The sequence below is a fragment of the Anomaloglossus baeobatrachus genome, chromosome 2, assembly GCF_048569485.1.
Source record: "Anomaloglossus baeobatrachus isolate aAnoBae1 chromosome 2, aAnoBae1.hap1, whole genome shotgun sequence".
In the NCBI taxonomy this organism is placed as follows: domain Eukaryota; kingdom Metazoa; phylum Chordata; class Amphibia; order Anura; family Aromobatidae; genus Anomaloglossus; species Anomaloglossus baeobatrachus.
Genome location: NC_134354.1, coordinates 512,834,583 through 512,857,312, shown reverse-complemented (window position 1 = coordinate 512,857,312; position 22,730 = coordinate 512,834,583). Strand labels below are relative to the sequence as shown.

General features: G+C 42.0%; 2 protein-coding genes across 8 annotated transcripts in view; one reads left to right on the top strand and one right to left on the bottom strand.

The window, feature by feature from the left end:
• Window positions 1-13,302, top strand: part of OFD1 (OFD1 centriole and centriolar satellite protein) — a 152,021-nt gene extending 138,719 nt beyond the window's left edge. For all 3 annotated transcript variants that reach the window (XM_075336560.1, XM_075336559.1, XM_075336561.1), the window contains 4 exons: window positions 1,100-1,206; window positions 6,254-6,382; window positions 7,875-7,930; window positions 12,820-13,302. In XM_075336560.1, coding sequence (XP_075192675.1) covers window positions 1,100-1,206; window positions 6,254-6,382; window positions 7,875-7,930; window positions 12,820-12,865 — 338 coding nt within the window. In that variant the 3' untranslated portion in view covers window positions 12,866-13,302. The remainder of the gene's footprint in view (window positions 1-1,099; window positions 1,207-6,253; window positions 6,383-7,874; window positions 7,931-12,819) is intronic.
• A 2,101-nt stretch (window positions 13,303-15,403) lies between these two features.
• Window positions 15,404-22,730, bottom strand: part of GPM6B (glycoprotein M6B) — a 178,272-nt gene continuing 170,945 nt past the window's right edge. For 3 of the 5 annotated variants that reach the window (XM_075336556.1, XM_075336553.1, XM_075336555.1), the window contains 3 exons: window positions 21,697-21,770; window positions 20,542-20,607; window positions 15,404-17,159 (listed from right to left, as the gene is read on the bottom strand). In XM_075336556.1, the coding sequence (XP_075192671.1) occupies window positions 17,010-17,159; window positions 20,542-20,607; window positions 21,697-21,770 (290 nt within the window). In that variant the 3' untranslated portion in view covers window positions 15,404-17,009. Of the gene's footprint in view, window positions 17,160-17,462; window positions 18,538-20,541; window positions 20,608-21,696; window positions 21,771-22,730 lie in introns of those variants that run through there. The other 2 variants (XM_075336554.1, XM_075336557.1) reach the window with 1 other exon arrangement.

Here is a 22,730-nt window from a genome sequence, read left to right as displayed (position 1 = left end):
CAGTCTGCACAAACACACACGAACAGGCAAAAACAAACACGCACGCACACATATTATGCTCACTTTTCCTTCCGTTCCATCGCCGGCCTCATGGTTCTTCTTGTTCGCCGCTACAGGATGTGTATCGAGTAACCATCGCGACGAGGGAGGAACTTCCGCTGTTACCTGCTACTCAAAGGCAGCGCGTTGGCTAATCAGAGGAAAGCGGCTCCTGCCTTTGACGTCAGCGCTCTAGCAGTGGAAGTTCTGGCATCGGTCGAGATGGTTACCCGATACACAGCCCGTACCGGCGAACTACAAGAACCAGGAGGCCGGCGAGGGAACGGAAGGTAAGGTGAGCATAATATGTGTTTGTTTTTGTGCATGTGTGGAATGGCAGAATAGGGGACCAGGATGGGATATGTAACTAGTTGTGGAACGAATTGTCTGCATTGCAGTGATTTCCTATGGGAAATCTTGCTTTGCTAGACAAGTAACTTGGTTAACAAGCACACTCCCAGAACGGATTGTTCTCGTTAACCAAGGTTCCACTGTATGTATTTGTAAACACTGCAGTTCATACAGGAGGATGGAGGACTACATAGTGTCCTAAATAGTGACTGTCCCAATCCAACGTCCAAGGCAAATTCATTCTATCATAGATGAGTCTTCTTTACAACAGATACTTTGTTTAAGTCACATGTGACTTTTTCAGCAGTGTCCATGTAGAACAAGATATGACGCTTTTTTTTCCTCACTTTTTATGATAATGTATACAGCTCCTAGCTGAATGGTTATCGTAATGCTTTTTAATGAGGAGAAAAAAAGATATTAATGGTGCCATTTACGTTCAGGAGACACAAGAAGAACAGAGAGGGAAAACCCAACTTGCCGCAGCTTCAGGCGTGTTTGATTTTTATCTCTATTATTATTTTTTTTGTCTGTATAGTCGAGTATCTTCATGTATATGCTTGCACAAATTATTACACTCAAGGACATATTGGGTGTGAAGCTAAAACCATTGCTTTATTAATAGTATGAATCTTTCATATATGTATAGGCTGCAGCTTTTAAGGGGTCAGAGATTATGTACTAAAGAATCATTTGTCTTTCTATTTAGTAAGCAGTAAAGAAAAAGATAATTCGGTCAAAGACATGGACATTCTTCCCCAGGAGAACAAGGAAGAATCAATAGGAGAAAGATCAGAAGCACAAGAGAAAGCAGAGGTAACCCTCTAGGGCAGGGGTCTCAAACTCAGCTGGGTATATGGGCCGCATTCTTTGCAGGACCAAGTGACGTTTTCAGTGGTACCATTTATTCCTCTTACAACTTTGGATCACTGTTTTTGAACAGATTTTGCTTGTTTATTATAACAAATCTGCACTTTGTTTTCTTTAGATGTAAAAACATTTTTAATGCTGAAAAAAAATGCTTTATTTTTATGTTTACATTTTGTTCCCTTTTTGTAAGTAATATTACAATTTGCACCATGTAGTAATTTTGGCCAACATCTTGTAGTAATTTTTCCATCCTGGTCCTCATCTTTTAGTAATGTACCCCATCCTGTTCCCCTTCTTGTACAAAAGTGCCCCATCCTGAAGTAATGTGCCCCATCCTGTTGTAAAGTGCCTATCCTTGTCCCCTAGAAATAATGTACTCCATCCTTGTACCCCTCCTGTAGTAATGTGCCCATCATTGTCCCCTTTTACAAATGTGCAAACGCTGGTGCTCTTGTATTAATGTCCCCTTTGCTGGTCCTCTTCTTGTAGCAATGACATGTAGTAGTCTCGCCTATTGTTTCATTATATACACACACACACAATTCATACACACACACACACACAATTCATACAGCTCTGGGGGTATAGAGCACTGGGGTGGGGGATGACAGAGTTCCGGAGGGGTATACAGCACTGAAGTCAGGAAACAGACTTCTGGGAAGGTATACAGCACTGGGGTTGGGGGGGACAGACAGTTCTGGGGGTGTATACAACACTGGGGTCAGAGAACACACAGTTCTGAGGGTATATAGGCAGGACTGGGGGTGCAGACAGCACTGGGGTTGGGGGTATAGACTATTCTGTGGGTATTACAGGCAATGCTGGGGGTGGGGGACCATACAGCTCGGCGAGATGTTGGTGGTTCAGCTCTTCTCTTCATCTGTGGGACAGGAGCTCTTCACATGGCGCACTAGCTCCACGCACAGATGAACTTGCCCTTGACGCAGCGCTTAGTACAGAACTCTATGTGTAGGCGTGGATTTAAGTGCTGGCAGCCAGCCCGAGCACTGCGGTCGCCGGATGTCTCCCCGGGGCCGGAAGATACATCACCACCCTTCTTACCTGGCTGCCTCCATTCCCTTGAGTCCTCTTCTTGCGGTCTGCAGCCCCCTTGGTGATCATGTACTTTTCTTCAGACGCGCTGTGCAGAGTAAAGTGCTGCACAAGTACAGGCAGCAGCCGCCGGCTGATCAGAGGCAGCAGGTGACATCATACACTTCAGCTCTTGATTGACTGGCGGCTGCGATAGCTGTGCACAGAGGGTGGCAAATCATCTAAAATAAAGCACAGACAGCTGTAGCCTCTCCATCGGCCGCGATCATCAAGGGAACCACGGGCCGCAAGCAGCAGCCTCAGGGGCGTGTGTTTGAGACCTCTACTCTAGGGTGTGAAATAATGACCCTGGAGTAATATGGCCTACAGGGAATCTAATGTCCAGTGTGTCACGGAAAAAGTAACAAAATCGCATAAAGTCTATAGTTTGGGATTGTTTTTCGGTGTTGGTTTTATCTGTTAAGAAGTGCATCACAGCTATGCAGCGACAAGCTCTTTCAACATGGTCAGCGTAGGTCTGAGCTATAGCCGGCATAGGGAGGGGTGAGGAGTGGATATTTATAGCAGAATGAAGTGGCAGCAGCTGAGGTTACAACTACCTGGTAGAGAACCCCTTCAGTACCTGATGGAATTAAATACGCTCCAACTCAGAGTAAACAACGAGCTGGCACTAAGGCTATGTGCACACGTTGCGTTTTTTTTTCAGTGCAGGGAAAAACGCACCCTCTGGCAGAGGGGACAATTGTAAACAATGCGTTTTGGGAAAAACCGCATGCGTTTTCATCAGGTGCGTTTTTGACCACATGATCCAGTGACAGTGCCACAGTACATCCAGTACACACTGCCAGCCTTCCTGCAGAGATGTGAGTGTTGTCCACGGGAGAACGCAGCTGCCCCTGCCCACGATTTGGGTTCAGGCTGCTGTGGACTTGCTCTATTCTACGTGCAGAGAACACTCATCTCCGCAGCAAAAAAATTGACATGCTGAGGCTCGTGAAGCCGCGCCACAGGTCAGTTTTTTCTGCGGAGTAAAGAAGCCCAGTGGGCACGGGATTTCTAAAAATCCTTCCACTGTGCTTCTACTGCACAACGCAGCATTATGGACGCAGGGAAAACACTCTGCGCCCATAACGCTGCAAACCCCGATTGTGGGCACACAGCCAAAAATGTGTCAATGGATGTCAAACATATATATAACGTCCCACCCCCCCCCTGCATATTCTAAGCTGGCGCCCTTTAGTGCCATTCATGTGGCACTAAAGGGTGCGTAGCCTTGTATTTAGCCCAAAAAAAAAAAATAATTAAAATAAATGACGTGGAGTCCCCCCTATTTTTAATAGCCAGTCAGGGTAAAGCAGACAGCTGTAGCCTGCAAACCACAGCTGACAGCTTCATCTTGTCTGGTGATCAATTTGGAGGGCTCCCAAAGCTGTTTTTTTTTTATTCATAAATAATTAAATAAAAAAAAACGTGGAGTCCTCCCCAAATTAGATCACCAGCCAAGGTGAAGCTGACAGCTGGGGTCTGGTATTCTCAGGATGGGAAGAGCCATGGTTATTGGACTGTTCCCAGCCTAAAAATAGCAGGCCGCAGCCGCCCCAGAAGTGGCGCATCCATTAGATGCGCCAATCCTGGGGCTTCACCCCAACTCATCCCGTTGCTCTGGTGCGGTGGCAAACGGGGTAATATATGGGGTTGATACCAGATGTGTAATGTCACCTGGCATCAAGCCCAACAATTAGTAATGTCACGGCGTCTATTTGATACCAGACATAACTAATTGACAGTAATAGCAAAAAAAATTGACTACAAAAAAAAAAAAATTATTTGAAAAAACACTCCCCAAAAACATATCCTCTTTCACCAATTTATTGAAAAGAAAAGAAATTGGGTCCGCAGTATCCATTTTTGACGTCCCACATCGCCTCTGGACCTTCTAGAATATGGGGGGCACACTCAGGGAACGTGTCCCCCATTTTCTAGTAGTGCAGACCCTCCATTTGAGGAGAGTGGGTGCAAAGAATCTGCACCCACTCTCCCCGGGTCACAGCTGTAGTGTGCCGAGCAGCAGCCAGCGCAGCTTACACTGAACACAGGAAGCTGTCAGCTGCTCGGCACATGTGACCAGCGCGCACTGTGAAGGAGGGGGCCGCGGGGGATCAGCGCTGTGACAGGTACGGGGGTTACCGGAGGACACCGGGCGGGAATAGGGGGTGACCTGGCAGGGCCTGGGGAGCAGTTTTCTGTCGCATGTGTTATTGCACATGCGACAGAAACAGAGGAGTAGGGCAGCCAGTGCGCTGCTGTGCGCGCGGCCATGTTGGATTTTCGGGAGGGGGGGGGGGCGGGGCGGGCACTTTGGCGACTCCGGCTTTCCTGAACTTTGCCAGGAAGTGAGGTCAACAGGAAACCTCTTGACCTCACTTCCAGGTAAAATGCCTGCGTTCTGTATGCCGATAAAGCATGCGGACCGCAACAAAAATGCAGCGAACTGCGGTGTAGCTGCGTTCTGACCCACATCATTGATTTCAATGGGGGGAGAACGCAGCTACAACGCACAAAAGAAGTGACATGCTGCTTCTTTTTCCGCACCGATTTTTGGCATCCAGAATGCTGAGTTTAGATACGCAGCGTGTGCATTGATTTTTCGCCTTTCTCATAGACTTTGCTGAGGAAGCTGAACGCATGCTATTTGGCACTGAAACACTGCAGTTCTAAATGCAGCGTTTCCGCGGGAAAAAACGCAACGTGTGCACATAGCCTTAAGCATATCTGCGATCCACAAAATTGCTGTGACCTGACCCCAGATCCCCTCCCCATGAAATCATATCAGCCCTTGACACACTCGTGACAATAGCTCAATGATATACTATGGAACCTTTATGGCAACACCCAGAGGCCCTATAGCTCTGCAGTATGGCTTAAGACAGAAGATGAAAATGCAACAAGAGCACACAAAATTGGCACAGTCATTTTAACCCTTTAATTTCAGCAAGACCAGCTGACATGTTTGAGTTAAGTAGGACCAGGCAGGTTGAATTTCATCCTGGAATCCTTATTGTTGGCAATAAGTTGTTGACCGGAAAGATAAGTCAGCACCAGGAGTGTCTGACAGTGGCTTTCTCCCCAATGAAAACAAATGGATGCTCAGATGAACCGAGTGTGCATGTTCATCAGGGGAAAGTGAGAAATAGCTGTCCGCTATTGAAGGTGTCCATGGGCACCTTTTAGAGTTTAGCATAGGAAATCAAACTTCTGTTACTATAGATTAAGGGGTACTTTGCACACTACGACATCGCAAGCCGATGCTGCGATGCCGAGCGCGATAATCCCCGCCCCTGTTGCAGCAGCGATATGTGGTGATAGCTGGCGTAGCGAAAATTATCGCTACGCCAGCTTCACATGCACTCACCTTGCCCTGCGACGTCGCTCTAGCCGGCGACCCGCCTCCTTATTAAGGGGGCGGGCCGTGCGGCGTCATAGCGACGTCACACGACAGCTGGCCAATAGGAGCGGAGGGGCGGAGATGAGCGGGATGTAAACATCCCGCCCACCTCCTTCCTTCCGCATATCCAACGGGAGCCGCGGTGACGCCGGTAGGAGATGTTCCTCGCTCTTGCGACTTCACACACAGCGATGTGTGCTGCCGCAGGAGCGAGGAACAACATCGGACCGTCGCGTCAGCGTAATTATGGTTTTCGCCGACGCTGCACCGATGATACGATTATGATTAACGAGCGCAAAAGCGTCATATCATCTAGGCTTTACACACTATGATGTCGAGAGCAACGCAGGAAGTGCATCGCTTTCGACATGACCCTACCGACATCGCACCTGCGATGTCGTAGTGTGCAAAGTACCTCTAAGTGTTAAGAAACCATCATTCTAGAAATTTCAGTATACTTTATCAGTATCCATATTATGGCTTCTCTGTTTTAAGGCTTTTGTAACTAAAACATTACGTGATGTTCAAGAGGAAAGCCTAAAGGACGGTAACCCAGAAGTAAATCCCTTGGACAGGTACATGCAGTTGCTCCTTCAGAACAGAAATGAGGAAAAGTCTGATAAGGTAAGGAGACAATAATTGTCTTAAAAATAATCTGTCAGCAGGTTTTTGCTATTCTAAGAGTACCTTAATATAGGGGATGAGCCATATTCCATGGATGTGTCACTTATTAGGCTGTGTGCTGTAATTTCAATACAATCTGCATTTTATCAGCAAATTAACATTTTAGGACAACAGTTAAGAAGCAGCCCAGACCAGCTAATCTATGTAAGCCTACCACTGATTAGGAGGTTGCTGACAACTCACAGTGTACGCAAGTAGCTGCCATTTAAGGGGTACTTCACACACAGCGAGATCGCTACTGAGATCGCTGCTGAGTCACGTTTTTTGTGACCTCATTAGCTCGCTGTGTGTGACACTGAGCAGCGATCTGTCCCCTGCTGTGAGATCGCTGCTCGTTACACACAGTGCTGGTTCGTTTTTTTATTGTTGCTCTCCCGCTGATAAGCACACATCGCTGTGTGTGACAGCGAGAGAGCAACAATCCTGAATGTGAAGGGAGCAGGAGCCGGCGTCTGACAGCCTGCGGTAAGCTGTAACCAAGGTAAACATCGGGTAACCAAGGTGGTTACCCGATATTTACCTTCGTTACCAGCCTCCGCAGCTCTCACGCTGCCAGTGCCGGTTCCTGCTCCCTGCACACGCTAAGTTAAGCGGTGTGAGCTGGTAACTAAGGTAAACATCGGGTAACCATACTCGATGTTTACCTTAGTTACCAGTGTCCGCAGCTTCCAGACGCCGGCTCCGTGCAAGCGCAGCATCGCTTGCACGTCGCTGGGGGCTGGTCACTGGTCGCTGGTGAGATCTGCCTGTTTGACAGCTCACCAGCGACCATGTAGCGATGCAGCAGCGATCCTGACCAGGTCAGATCGCTGGTCGGATCGCTGTTGCATCGCTAAAGTGTGAAGGTACCCTAAGGATCAGGGAAGCGTCATACACAGTTTAATCCTTAGCACTGCTACAGATACATCAGAGAAAACATATACACTATTCTATGAAAAATACACCAAACAAACCAGTAAGTGATACATCCCTGGAATCAGGATTTATTTCCCTATGTTATGCTGCTCTGATTATATAGCAAAAACCTGCTGATCGATTCCCTTTAATGTACCCCTATAACACTGCTTATCAAGTCCAAAATGGATATATACTGCAACCTCTTTTTCTGAAGTACAACATTGGAAATATATTATGTGGGAAGCTGTACAAAGCCATTATGGAGTTACATCTGTACATGACAACAGTTTGGCTGTGGGAAATCCATCACCAATTATCTCGCACACGTCCCCGTAGCTGTAGGGTGCAGTATACATTGGACTGCAAGGACTTCCTCTCGCACAGAGATCAGAGATACTAGTGTCTGGATAGTGTAAATATGAACTTTTATCCTTTCCAGAAAGCGGGGGTTGTCTGTTGCTTTAGATTTTTTTTTTTTCAACCACGTTGGCTTGTGTGAATTTTAATGTTTTGGGATTTATTTTTATTTTTTTAGGTTAGTAAAGAAATCTTTGAAGATGTGTCTATAGAGGACAACCTTTCCAATGCAAGGTAAGTAGTATGGAAAAAATAATGCCATGCGAGAGGCCTACATGTGATCAGTGCACAATAATAATTTTTGTTCCCCCATACAATATAATAGAAATACTAATCTTAACCCCTTAACCGCCGATACACATTAAAACAGTGGCCATTAAAGGGCCCTATTCCCTTATTGCTAATCAGGAATAAGTAAATAGAGCCCCCTGCAGGCGAAAATCCCGCAGGTGACAGCTGTATATTACAACCTTTTGGCTTCAGTCCTCTTCACCCCTTAAATGCAGCTATCAATCACAACAGCAACATCTAAGTGGTTGAAACGGAGTTAAAAGACACCCTTTATTACCATTGCCCCCCCACCTTCCTCCGTAATTATAATCGCGGGTGCCAATGGTTGCCATGGTACTCAAAGGTCATCTGATGACCCCAGGGTATAGTGACCTGTTAGACCATGCTTATAGAAGTATCTAACAGGCAGAGGTTGTTTTTTTGTTTCTTTTTTTTTTGTTTGCCATCAGATCTAACTGCCATTAAAAAAAAGTTACATAACGTGTATAAAAGTATAAAAACACAGAAAAAAAGCACACAAATCACGAAAACCCTTTTTTTGCCACTAAAAACGCAACCTTTTTATAAAAACAAAAAAAAAACACACATAATTAGTATTGGTAAATCGCGGGATCTGTAACAACCCAAACTATAAAATGTTCACATTTACTCTGTACGCTAACACTATAAAAACAGTAATAAATGAAAACGCCAAACCATCCCGCAAAAAACAAGTTTTTGGCTCATTAGGGGGAAAAAAAAAAAAAAGTTACAGCTCTTAGAATATGGCGATTCAAAAACAAAATAATTTTTGAAAAATATGGTTTTAGTGTGTAAAAGTAGCAAAGCATAAAAAAAAAATTGCTGTTTTTTTGTTCATTCTGAATAAAAACTGATCAAAAAACACTGTCCCAAAATGGTACCAAAAAATCTTGAACGCATTGCACAAAAAATAAGGCCTCAGAGCTCTGTCTGTCAAAAAAAAATTAAGTTACAGCTCTCAGAATATGGCAATGGAAAAAAACTTTGGTTATTAAAGAGCATTTTTATCATGTGATATTATCAAAACAGAAAAATCATGTAAATGTGGTATTGCTGTAATCGCACTGACCCGAAGAATAAAGCAGTTTTATCACTTCTACTGCACAAAAAACGGCGTAAAACTAAAATCTATTCTTGTATTTCTGTCTGACTATAACGCTCAAAAAATGCTATTCAGACAAAAAACCCTCAATGGAACCACTCGCTATAATGAAGCAGATGGAGTCACTTTGTTCCAGCGGTGTCCCATTATTTTAGGTGCATTTTTAGCACACTAGTGTGGACAACCCGTCCTTGGCAGATGGATGCTACCGGAACAGACTCCAACTGAGTCCAAAGTGACTCCATTTGCCTCATTATAGGGAGTGGTTCCGTCGTAGGTTTTGTCTGAATCGCATTTTTGTGGGATTTACACGGAAACCCCTTATACTGAAGGTGATCACAAAACGTTATATACCCCAAAATGTTACCAATAAAACCCCCCTAACTTATCCCTCACAAAACTAGCCCCCACTCAGGTCCATCACCTGTCACTGCTTTACACGCTACAATATATCTTACAATGTGTCGGCGGGGTCACGTCGTAAGTGACGCACATCCGGCATCGTAAGGTACATTGTGGTGTGTGACAGGTACGTGCGATTGAACGTTAAAACGTTAATCGCATATACGTCGTTGAATCCTGACGAATTGCACGTCAGGTTGTTCAATGTTCCCGAGGCAGCACACATCGCAGTGTGTGACACCCCGGGAACATTGAACAGATCTTACCTGCCTCCTGCGACTCCAGCCGGCAATGCGGAAGGAAGGAGGTGGGCGGGATGTTTACGTCCCGCTCATCTCCGCCCCTCCGCTTCTATTGGTCGGCTGCCGCGTGACGTCGATGTGACGCCGAACATCCCTCCCACTCCAGGAAGTGTACGTTCGCGACCCACATCGAGGTCGTATGGTAGGTAAGTACGTGTGACGGGGGTTAATAGTTTATGCGGCACGTTCAACAAATTGAACGTGCCGCACATACGATGGGGGCGTTGCAAATCGCATACGATATCATATGCGAAATTGCAACGTGTAAAGCAGGCTTTACTTGTACAACAAAGATTCTGGAAAATCGACATGGCTCCCACTACCCAAATAAAATTCAGTGAAATCTGCACTCCCAAATACATATGCCCTCTCTCCTCCTGTGCCCCACTGTGCCTTATCCGTTTGCCATTATTTTAGTGGGGAGTGTGCACTTAAATTATGAGGTGCATGTCTCCAGAAGCACAAGTTGGGCACAATGTATGGGCATATAACTGGCATGTTTGCAATTTTCCAGAACAACAAACCTGGTGTGAATGTACAAAATAGTTAGTTACTGTAGCAGCAGAAGAATTCAGTGACAGGTGCAATTTCTACAATGGGGTCACTGGTTTTTTTTTTCTGCTGTTCTGGCACTTTAGGGGGTCGCAAATGCTGTGTGCAAACTATTCTAGCAAAATCTGTGCTCCAAATAGCGCTCCTTCCTGCTCAGCCCTAACGTGGCCAAACAGTAGTTTCTGATGACAGATAGGGCTTCAACACGTTCGGAAGACTTTGGGCAATAAATTGTAGGGTCCAGTTTCGCCTACTAACCCTTGTATAACTGACAAATTTGCAAGCAATAAAAAAAAATTGCATTTTTACTACTGAAGTGTTATATTTCCATGTGCCAGTGTTATAAAATTATGTGAGGCACCTGTGGGTTCAAAATGCTGTGTTTTGTTTTTTTTTTTTAATAATTCCACATATTAATTTAAAAAAAGACTATATATATTTAGGTGAATGCAGTACATACCTTAGGTTTCAGTCATAGGGGTGAAGCTTTTGCTTGGATTAGTTACGGTCACTCAAATTCATTCACAATATTTTTTTTTTTAACTTAGTCACATCCCTGTCATTGTAATGGATTGCCATCACGACAGGTCCTTCACCACCACTTCTCCAATAATGAGCTCTGCCCATTACGGTCTCATAGTCGTGACATCACCACAGTTCATTCACCACCAAATCAAGTGTAGTATCTTTTAAAAATGTGGTTTAGAACCCGGCCACTCTAGTAGATTGATACATTATGCACATTGGGCATGGTGCGCTGGTTGGTACTCTGGGTGGCTCACAGTCATGTGGGGGAACCGTGCCCCTCCAGGATTGATGCCTTTAGGCTGGGTAGGTTTGAAAGATTAAAGCAGGCTTTACATCCGGCATCGGTTAGTGATATCGTAGCGTGTGACAGCTATGAACGAGGAGAAATACTCACCTTCTCGTTAATTGTTGACACGTCGCTCATTTTCTAAAAATTGAACGGTTGTTCAATGTTCCGGAGGCAGCACACATCGCTCCGTGTGACACCCAGGGAACGATGAACACAGCTTACCTGCGTCCCTCCAGCAATGCAGAAGGAAGGAGGTGGGCGGGATGTTTACTTCCCGCTTATCTCCGCCCCTCCGCTTCTATTGGCCGCCCACTGTGTGATGTCGCTGTGACACCGAACGTCCCTCCCCCTTCAGGAAGTGGATGTTCGCCGCCCACAGCGAGGTCATATGGGAGGCAAGTACGTGTGACGGGGGGGTTACAGCATTGTGCGACACGGGCAAGAAATTGCCCATGCCGCACAAATGATGGAGGCGGGTGCGATCGCACAATAAAATTGAAGCATGTAAAGCAGCCTTTAGGTGCGAAGTGTCACATTAGTGGTGGCCCTGGGGTGCCTTACTTCACTAGGTTTGTGAAACCCATGAATTTTTGCACAAGTACTTCTTACTTAATTTTTAAGCACAAATCCTTAATCCAGGCCTTCTACTAAAGTTAAGGGAATTTTTCTATTCCCAGTGGAAGGTACAGCTAGTTTTGCTCTGGAAACCTTCATTTAAATTATTTTTCATTGTGTGTCCTAGCACTAGAATTTGTCAGGATGCGGTTCCCATAGGGATCCTCATTTGACAGGTCTAGGGGAAGTGTGTGTGGCTATCACGTTCCGCTACCCTCTAACCTCTGACTCTCTTCTCTCGGCCGGAGACTCAACAGTCATTAATGCCTAGTTCTTGCTTGGGGTGGCAGCCTGGGCAGATGATAGGAGTATGATTAGGTCTTCCTCGTCTTCAGCTAGCGAAGACTACTTGTCCCTGACTCTCCGCTGTGGCCTTCTGGCTCAGAGGGAAGGGAAATAGTTTTGGGTACCCTTCTCCTGTTGCAGAGGGTGTCTAGAGACCAGCATCTCAGTGCACGTTTTTAGCCCACTTGGGCAGAACGTATGCTCTCGGGCTTTCAAAAAATAAAAATTGGTGCTCGCATGTTATGTAGGTTACTTGACCTATTGATTTCAATCCTATTTTTGTGTCACTTGCACGGTTACAGTTTTGCTTTATTGTTCTTTTATCCCCAAATATCTATAACTCTCAAAAGGAGAGAACAAAACATGCAGCCTCCTATTTGCATTTCCAGTTATGTTCATTTTGGATCCAGCTTTGTAGCTGCAATGTATGTAGACATATGGCGGATAATACAGATGTCAAGTACAGAACTCAGCGCTATGAGGACAGAATTAGAACATATTTCTGTTTCGTAGCTACACTTTGGTCTATAAATGAATATGGATATAGAATTCATGGGTGTAAAACCGTCCAGACAATTATTCTCCCCATGATTTTACTGACCGATGAAATAGATTTCACTTAGAAACCGAATGTATTCTCTGTGTCTAGCTCCTGCGCTGTGTGTAGAAATGACCTAATTATGAGTCTAACCATGCATTGTTCTGTCTGTTACGATAATTTCTCTTTTTTTTCCAGTATCACAGCTCACTCCATTGGAGAAGCAGACGACGACTTCTGGTAAACAGTCATTTCCTTTCTCCAAGATGAATCCAAGTCCTTTGAATTTTGACACTAATCATTTGTGTGACCGGCACAGCATGGTTTTATTTGATGTGGAAATTTCGTCAAAGGCCAATTCTTATAACGGAGTTTGTTGAATATATCTCCGAGTCCTTAACTCTGTCTACAAATGACTTATTAGAATTGGTCTCTAGATAAATAGTTTCCAAGCATTCTAAGTGGAAGATTTGTTCTAGATGATTTTTAATGTTTGTGATGATTTTAGGAATGTTGTGAATTATTTATTATCTAGAATCTATTAGCATTACAAAGACTGACCTATATATTCATATCGTACTGGTTGGAATGTGTGGTTCTTACTGAGCATAGTATACATGTTGGGAAAGTACATTTTATTTCCACATACAATAAACTTTTACCTATATTTTTTCAAGAGAACAGTGTCTGTTTATTTCTTACAGATGTTTTATGTCTTTAAGAGGGCCTGTCACTACGTCAAAAGTGGCCAGTTTCATCTACGGTACTTTATTTCTTCCTCTCCCAAATATTCCGTATGTTGTTTTCCCACCACATGATTCCAGAGATATGGACCTTTTTATTTAGTGTTAAATTTACGGTTTTCACAAAGGGGGTGGGGGGGTGGCTTACAGTATCTTCTGGGGACAGGTCTTTAAACTGCTCTGCATTGTACTGCTCACAGGGTAATGACAGTGGTAAATATTTAAAGACTTTTAGCATTTTTCTTGTGATACATGGGGCCCAATTTGGGTTAGCAGTGGTAAAATAAATTAAAAGCATTGTTTTCAAGCACCTTAACCTGTTTACAACCTTTGACGTAATTGTACATCAAAGGTATTTTTCCTGCCTTTGATGCAGGCTCACACACAGAGCCAGCATCTTTCCCCACACACAATGGCTGATTTAATCCGCTTAAATAAAAAAAATTATATACACATTTGATATCTGTGTACTTGCACTGACCTGGAGAATATTCCTCAGTCAGTTTTACAGTATAGTGAACATGGAAAAAAAAAATGAGTCGGAGCGCGAGTTGGTACACCTGCATGTCAAATATATGTTCACACTGGCCAGGAGACAAAGAATAGCCAAAATAAAAAATATAAACATATATCCTACTGCAACTAAATACAGTGAACATGGTACATACAAAATCCAAAAAACATTGTGGAATTGCAATTTGTTTTTGCAATTTCAAACGCACTTGGAGTTATTTCCCGCTTTCTAGTGCATCACATGCTAAAATGAATTATGTAATTCAAAAGTACAACTCATCCTGCAAAAAAAAAAAAAACCCTCATACAGTTGTGGACAGAAACATAAAATAGTTATGGCTCTTGGAAGAAGGGCAGGAAAAAACAAAAGCGGAAAATCACAAGGTCATGAAGGGGTTAAAGGACCACAAAATACATTGTTAATTTTGTTTGCCTTTCGGCAATAATTATTGCTATGTATCGGACACTTGTTTGTTTGTTTTTTACGGAAGTGTGGCTAGTAATTGCAATTTGGAATGGCAGTTAAAAAGAGAATATTTAAAGGGAAAAAAAAAAAGCTGTCAAGTTATTTAGATGACACATTATACCCTCCATGGAGGTCACCAAAGAAAATCTGTCACCTGGTTTTTGCTACCTCATCAGAGCAGGATAATGTATGAAGGGAGACCCTGAATCCAACGTGTATCACTGTGTCACAGCTGCAACACGCAATAAACTATCAGAGTTCTTAGATGTATGTAGCAAGGTCCTGCAGCTCAAAAATGCCTGTCCTTTAAACAATCAGCAAAATACAGTCTTCCCAATCATCCTGGATCCTATAGTACAGTCCTGTATTTAAAGGGTCTACAAAGCTAAATTGATTTTAATCAAGAGATATTGGAATAATAATCATTTCCACAATTGGATGTTTTCGGGGGGGGGGGGGGGGGGCTTAAATGTTCCTGGCGGAAATAATCTTACAGATATGCCCCTGCTATGTATTGTGTAATGGCCGTGTCTGACCGGACAGGGACATGGTCTGATCATTCCACATTTACTGGGCAGGTAAGTAAAAGAATACAGATAGCACCGGCCAATAAGAGATGCCGATCAAGTATGTCAGATTATGGACTACTGGTCTCATTGCTCTCCCAGAGCCCAGAGATAGAGATTGTTCAGCCAAACGACATGTGCCAATAGACACTTTTACAAAAGAGCCGCTGTGACTCTGTAAGCAAGGTAATGCTGCAAAATCTTTCCTTCTAGTGAGCAGCAAGAGTCCCTGGAGTCTGCTTCCAATGATGCAATACATGATTATATATAATTTACCTTTAGATACCTTCTAATTAAGTGCTACGTTTTGCATTGTCGGTCTTGTTTTTTGTTTTTCGCTGTGTATAATCACGTTACATAATGTATATAGTAATAAAATGCATATGATGAACAATATCTTAATCAATGCCCTAAATGACACTAAGTAAGCTTTATAAAAGGTCTAGTATAGATATGTGCAGAAAAATAAACATGAAATCACAGAACCAGGACAATTATCTACAAATATTTATTATAACACTTGGATATAACTACAGGAAGCCCTTGGCACTGATAGAAAATATTGATTCACTGTTAGGTTACAAAAATTTATACATAGCAAAAGGTAAATGCTTTTTTTTTTCTTTTTTTTACATAAAAATAATTACACTAAACAGGATCTCAAAAAGAAAACTTCAGTCAACTACACAGAATAGAAAAAAAAATTAAGACATTGCCTTCGTTATCCATACATTAGGACACTGGGCTAGAACAATCACCTGCATTGCAGTAGAAAGAATTACGAGTTTTCCATGCATTGGCTTCAACGAAAAGCTAGGCTATTAAAGTAACATGTTCTCTAAATACAATATACGCCTCAATTTCCAAATTGTCAAAAAACAAAACGTCCTTTCAGGATTGTAACCAAACAGAATATCTGAACACGGTCTGTTCACATGTCAACAATTAGTAATATCTTCAGGTCAAGTAGACTGGTCATAATCATCTAGATCTGTACCGTCTACACTTCACATTTGTATGGATTTTTTTTCTTTTGTTTCATTTTTTTTTTTTTGCTTTTTTTTGTTTTTATTATATTTTGGAAGTGCAACTGTCAAAACGAAAATCACAATCAACTACAGAAATCGGAATGACCTACAGCAACAATGTAATACTATATATTCAATGCACCACTGTCATTTTTGTTGATCATCGTTACCTAAGACTAACACTATTAATTAAGATGTGTTAACTTGGACCGGTCGTCTAAATACAAAATGCATGCAGCCATTTTCATTAGCTGACCAAGTATACCCTCTTAGTTTACTAAGAAACTAGGAACCTTACACCAAGGTATTAGTTCTTCCTTAAATGGCCAGACTTGACTTTTGAGGTTTATATTGGGGCAGAAATTAAGTTGTCCTTTTTTGGGGGGAGGGTAGGGGGCACAGGAGAAAACGTTTAGGACCTACAACATGATTGAGTCCTTAGGTAGTTAGGCCTTAATACTGAGAATACCACAAGATCCCACCACACTGTTGGGTTCATTGTCAATAGGATTGGTCTAGCTCACAATCTAGCTGTCTCAATAGTGTGTAAGCGACTAATGCACTTTAATTATAAAATGTGGAGAAAAAGGAGGAAAGGGGGAAACTGAACTGATCATGAGTGTCCCTGATGCTTAGAAAAACACTTAAGACACTTAAGCTCCTTTCATGGGCATTTTTTAAAGAATCGGTATTGTATGTACAAATGTTCTTGGGCCACTGACTCATTTCAAAATGGCAACACTTTATAGAAATTGAACACATCCCTGAACACAACGGTTCTCAAATCAAGTCCTAAGTATGACGCGCTGCCGCTCTATATCTGCTCCCTCCATTTAGGAAATGCGAATCCCACCGAGAGGAGAAAAACACTGATACCTTATAAAGTGCTTCATTTTAAAATGCCTGAGATCACAAGGTATGGGGGGAGAAAGTCAGAATATTCTTATTCACTGCATTTTGAAATCCATATGATAGCCGGTGGCTCGTTCAGGCTTCTCTCACTGGTACACATCTGCATTAATTGATTAATCATAAAGGCTACTGCATTTCATGCCGTGTCATTGTTAAGAATTTATGTGTAAGAATTGAGCTGTTCTTTTGACCGTGACTGGATGTCTTGAAGTTCTTGTTCTTCTTTAGCCTTAATGTCTTGGTAGGCCTGCATTTTGCTCGCATCCTTTAAGTAGGCCCAATTAGAAGCCAGAATCATGAGGAAGTGGATCTGCAAGAGAAGGGTGAGCACGATGGCTAGTAAACGTGTCAAGAGGCAAAGCAAGCAGGTTATTAGAGTACTAATAGTAGTAGTAGTTTAATAATAAATCATAAATAAAGTGTTAATAGGCTTTTGGAACCCTGGAGTGGACATTAATAACTTTCTATTTAGGCATGCACTTGGTTGACTATGGCTGGAAAAATAAAGGATAAGGAAAGTAACTAAGGAAGTTAGGAAGCCAGGAGTAAAATTAATTGAGGAAATGTGTTTTGCCAGTTGGTTAACGCAACAAACCCCTCAAAAACAATTCACGAGGATACAAATTATTTTATTTTAATGGTATATAAAAGGGATATTTTATCAGACAGGCATGTACATAAGCGAGGAAAACCTCAGTACATAAAGGAATAGAAATGATGGAAGTCGCCTGAATTATTCTTCAACTATTAATGAACCTGTGGAGGTAAAAATGTATACACAGAAGCATGCAGGCCACAAATTAGTGTTTATTGCCACTTTATTCAACTACAAAAATAGGTTATAAAATGAATTTATTGCTAGTGCTTCTATTCTTCTTTCAAAACGTCCAAGGTCATGTATCCAGTGATAATTATGTCACACAGACCTTTCTTCTCTGCACTATGTCCTGCTACACATCACTTTCTTGGGTCATCCTTGTTTGGCCAGCTATGCCTCCATTATTGGTCAAATCATTGGTCTTGAATCTAGTGCTCAAGGGCCTATAAGCCTCACTTTATGTCTGAGATCTGGCTAATAAATAATAATCTGTTACCGACATTTATTTCAACTGTACAAGTGCATAAAAAAAAATAAGCGCCTACAACAACTGAATCTGGGAGAGTGAGGGCAAATTAGCTCTGTTATTAGTTAGTAACAGTTTGTACAAAAAAAAAATACATAATCTGTAGCTGTGGCAGTAATGAAGCTCCATGTACCCTGATCATCCAACATTGTGTCTAGAAATGTACCGCATGTAAGGGGTGTTGGACAAGCAGGGAAGGCACGCGTTTCAGGCATCGTTCAACAGATGCCAAGTGAATGTGCTTTCCTTATGTAACAGAATTTAGCCAGATCTCATGGTTGTGTTTTACATACAATATAGTTTTAATATTACTCTATGTTTCTATTGAGTGACACTTGCTATATACAAAATGAAAAAAAAAAAAAACAAAAACATAATATTCATAAAAAAAATGTAAATGCTAGACTGGGTTTAGTCCAGAGAGTGTCAGTGGTAGTTTAAGCTACAACAATGCAGTCTTTCTAACGCTGTGACTAAAACACATTAGAATTTAGTGCAGCAATCCTCCCGACTCTTAAACTTCAAAACGGCATAGTTATATGTGGTTGCCATCATGTAGATCAGCTGGTGGAAAAGAACAAAATAAAAGGTGTGTAAGATATGGCCTTGGAAATCACTCACTATAGCCTTAATGTTAAATGATCAAGATTGGGATTCTCCAGGATAGAGTTAAATTAAGAGACCCAATTCAGTGTGTCCTAAAATATGACACTTAACTATATATTATTGTAGGGGTTCATAGATTGGTGCGGTCAATGTTTTGCTTGGTTTTTAGAAACTAGAAACCTTCGGTCTGTAACAGAAAGGACACTCATACAGAAAGAATAGTGAAATGGGTATACTTTTTAGGATTTATGTCACAAATATAGTCACAGCTTATTTCAGTCAACGAGGGATAGCCTAATTATTTAATACCATAAATTCATTTGGGATCTATGCATACCTTGATTTATAAGGCAAATGTAGTTGAATATTAGCTTATCTGATGCATTAATACTATATGCTGTGAGTTGACTATGTTACGTATCTAATATTTTAATCTATGTTACTCTATGGCAATATTTTGAATAAACCAGTTTGTTTTTCATTGAATAAAAAGTTTTCCAAGACCCAAAATTCTGAATTAATTCTACCATTTAAGATAATTAACTGTGTCTGATATACTTTTTCTGAAGACTGTCCCATTTTCCTGCTTTCCTTAAAGGGAGTCTGTCACCAGGTTTTTGCCACCTAAACTGAAAGCAGTATAACATAGGGGCAGAGACCCTGATTCCAGCGGTGTGTCACTTACTGGGCTGCTTAGTGTAGATTTGATAAAAAATCACTGTTTAATCAGCAGTAGATTATCATTAGAGGACTACTTTGTGTGCTGCCAGGTAGTCCAGCATATTCATGAGGTCTATATAACTGCTAGATCTGTAGCAGAGAAAAAATATTGATTTTATCAAAATGACAGAAAACAGCTCCTTAAGTGACATCGCTGGAATCAGGGTCTCTGTCTCTACGTTATGCTTCTCTCAGATAGGGGAGCAAAAACCTTGTGACCGATTCCCTTTAGGCCTCCAAGGAAATTCCATACTTTGCAACGTAGATACTTTGCTTCTGAATTAATTTTAGTGTAATTTGTGTCAAGTACATGGGCCTGCATTAATGCCCTGTTTGACTACCTGACACATTCAGTTACACATCTCGATTCCGCCTGTCCTCGAACTCTCATAAAATCAGGAGTAGGCTGACATGCCAACACACAGCTGAAGAGGTTGTGTAGTCTTCAAAGTCAGTCAGAAAAATAAACTTTACTCCTCCTGGCAGCCTTGGGCTTTCAGTCACTACTCAGAACATTGTGAGTGGCAGCTGTAACCATACCCCGGCACTGACATCTGGCTCTGCATTACTTCAGTACAGAGCTGGCTGTCAGTTAGTGTTGGGGTGTGGTTTCAGTCGCCGCTAATCATGTTCTGAGCAGTGACAGATTTCTCTGGCCGCATCACTATGACTGAAAGCCGTAAGTTAATTTCCTCCGGTAGCTGGGCTTTCAGTGTGACAGCTGGGCAATTTTGTAATACTATTAACCTGCAGGTTAACCCCATATCTGCAGGTAGTTTGTTGGCATGACAGATTCCCTTTAAGTGGTTTTAGGATGAAGGGAATGACTATTTAAAAATTGTAAAAAGTTTTCGAAAACCCCTTAAAAAAAAAACAAACCAGAAACTAAGTATATCATGGGACCATTCTAGACTGGCCAAAATTTGTATACCTACACTTGGTCATAGACATGGAATACATCCATGCATCAAAACTGATCTATATATTCAATATGGGTATCAATACTTCCTACCCGGAAATGGCTTAAAAAGTGTAGCTGACCGACTGATGAGCAGGTTTAATCAAACTACTTGTGCATTTTTGGCATAGAAATCAGTCATTTTCATGTAATGCTTAGTTTAAATTCAACATATCCCTTGTGAACACAGCACCTTAAACAATTCTAACAGAAGTGGGTGGGTAGAATAGACAAATATGTAACTAAAGTTAAATAAATGCAAAAACCTTAGACTTTATACTTACCAGTGCAATTACAGTAGCACCTGCTCCAGCACAAGCCACAATAAAAAGGTGGTAGGACATGTAGAACTAGAAAGGAAATGGGAGAAGCAATTTAGAATGAGGATACAAAACATATCGCAGATGTATATTTTTATAAGTAGGCTTGTACATTATTCTCCAATTAAGTCACTTAGATTACCATATGAAAATTAGAGGCATTTGAAACACCTCTCCGTCATGTATACTACAATGGAGGGGTTTATAATAATCAGAGAAGCTGTGGTAAGAGGTGGCTGCTCACTCTGCTGTCCACCTTGTCTATTTGATCTACTACTGGATGGACCAGGACTACTGAGGTATGAAAAGGTCACTCACACTTGCTATCCATCCTGTCTGATCTAATACTGGAAATACCAAAGAAGCTGAGGTATGGAGAAGCCGCTCACGCTTTTGTCCACCCTGTTTTTCTGATATACTGTTGGAAATATCAGGAGAGAGGTTGCACACACTGATGTCCACCATTTCTGATGGAATACTGGAGATACCAGGGATGTTACAATAAGAAAAGGCTGTTCAGACTGCTCTCTGCCCTGTCTGATCTAATACTGGAGATACCAAGTGTGTTGTGGTAAGAAGAAGCTTCTCACACTGCTTTCAACCCCGCTTTTCTAATCCAATACTGGAGATACCAGAGGTGCTGAGGTAAGAAGAGACTGCTCACACTGCTGTCCACCATGTCTTTCTAAATGCAAAGATAGCATGACCGCATAGAATAGTGGTTATCTCCAGGTCACAACTGAGCAGTTTCCTACTGGTCATCCTCACAGAAACCTGTCCCACTTACAGGTTCCTGACAATGTAACAAAATGGTTACCATTTTAATTCAATAGTAATTAGAGGATGGATGGTTGAAGAGATGTTTCTTCACAACTAATGCTAATGGCTGTGTATTAAAAACAGAACAAAATGTCTTTCATAAAATATTGTTTACAAAATTCTTGAGAGATGGATTATTTCAGTTGTGAAAATGTGTAATTGAGTGTGAGAAACCATATACATAGGATTTTTGCATTGAAAACCCTAACCATTCAGATTTTTTTTTTTAACCCGAACTATTTCAATCTCAGGAGTTTTTCTTATTTTTGCTCTTCAGTAATGGATTTTGAAGATAAATACCTCAGTGGTACTGCAGATGTTCCCCAACGCTGTTCCACAAGCTTTTCCAGGCAAAGCGTTCCATGGAATTATACCTGCAGAGAAACACAAGAATGTGAGCCTACCCTAAAAATTGGTGTCTTCTCTACTCTTCACACACTGAACATTTATGTCTAAACAAATATGAAATGAACATTCGTGGTTATATTAGTTGTTCCTGAAATATGTTTTTTTTCTTCCTATTTGTATTGTCATGCTCTCTATCGCAATAATAACTGAGCATTGCTGCTTTCTCCCCCAATTCAAATGATGTCTGGGGCAGCACGGTGGCTCAGTGGTTAGCACTGCAGTCTTGCAGCGCTGGGGTCATGGGCTCAAATCCCACCAAGGACAACATCTGTAAGGCGTTTGTATGTTCTCCCAGTGTTTGCGTAGGTTTCCTCCTGTTTCCTCCCACACTCCAAAAACATACAGATAGGGACTCTAATTTGTGAGCCCCAATTGGGACAATGTTCCTGATGTATGTAAAGCGCTGCGGAATATGTTAGTGCTATATAAAAATAAAGACTTATTTTTTTATGTTTTCCGAAGACCCCCTGTACATAAATTACTTTCCTCTGCTTGACTTCGTGTTTCCTGTAAACATACAACACTGACATTGCTGTGCATAGCTACATACACTAAGGCAGAAGCATTGGTACTCCCTTTCCCAATGGCACTACTAAAGAAAATCTCACCAGCCTCATGATGTAGGAGCAGGGACCATTATTCCAGCTATGCATCAGTTACTGGGCTGCTTGTTGCAGTTTTGATATCACTACATCTAGGTGGCAATAGAGCTCGAGTTCTCTTCCTATTTGCATAATTTCCCAGAGAAGCACTTCATGACCTATAAGGCTCCTTACCCCATCTTAAAACTCTCCCAATGAAAAATGTTCCCTTCTAGACCCCATGTCTGAGGCCAGTCACTTATCAGTGCAGAGCAAGAGGTCTGATTTGGCTAAGAGGCAAATACCCCAAAACACGTGTCTGCAAATGGAGTGTCTGGTTTAACT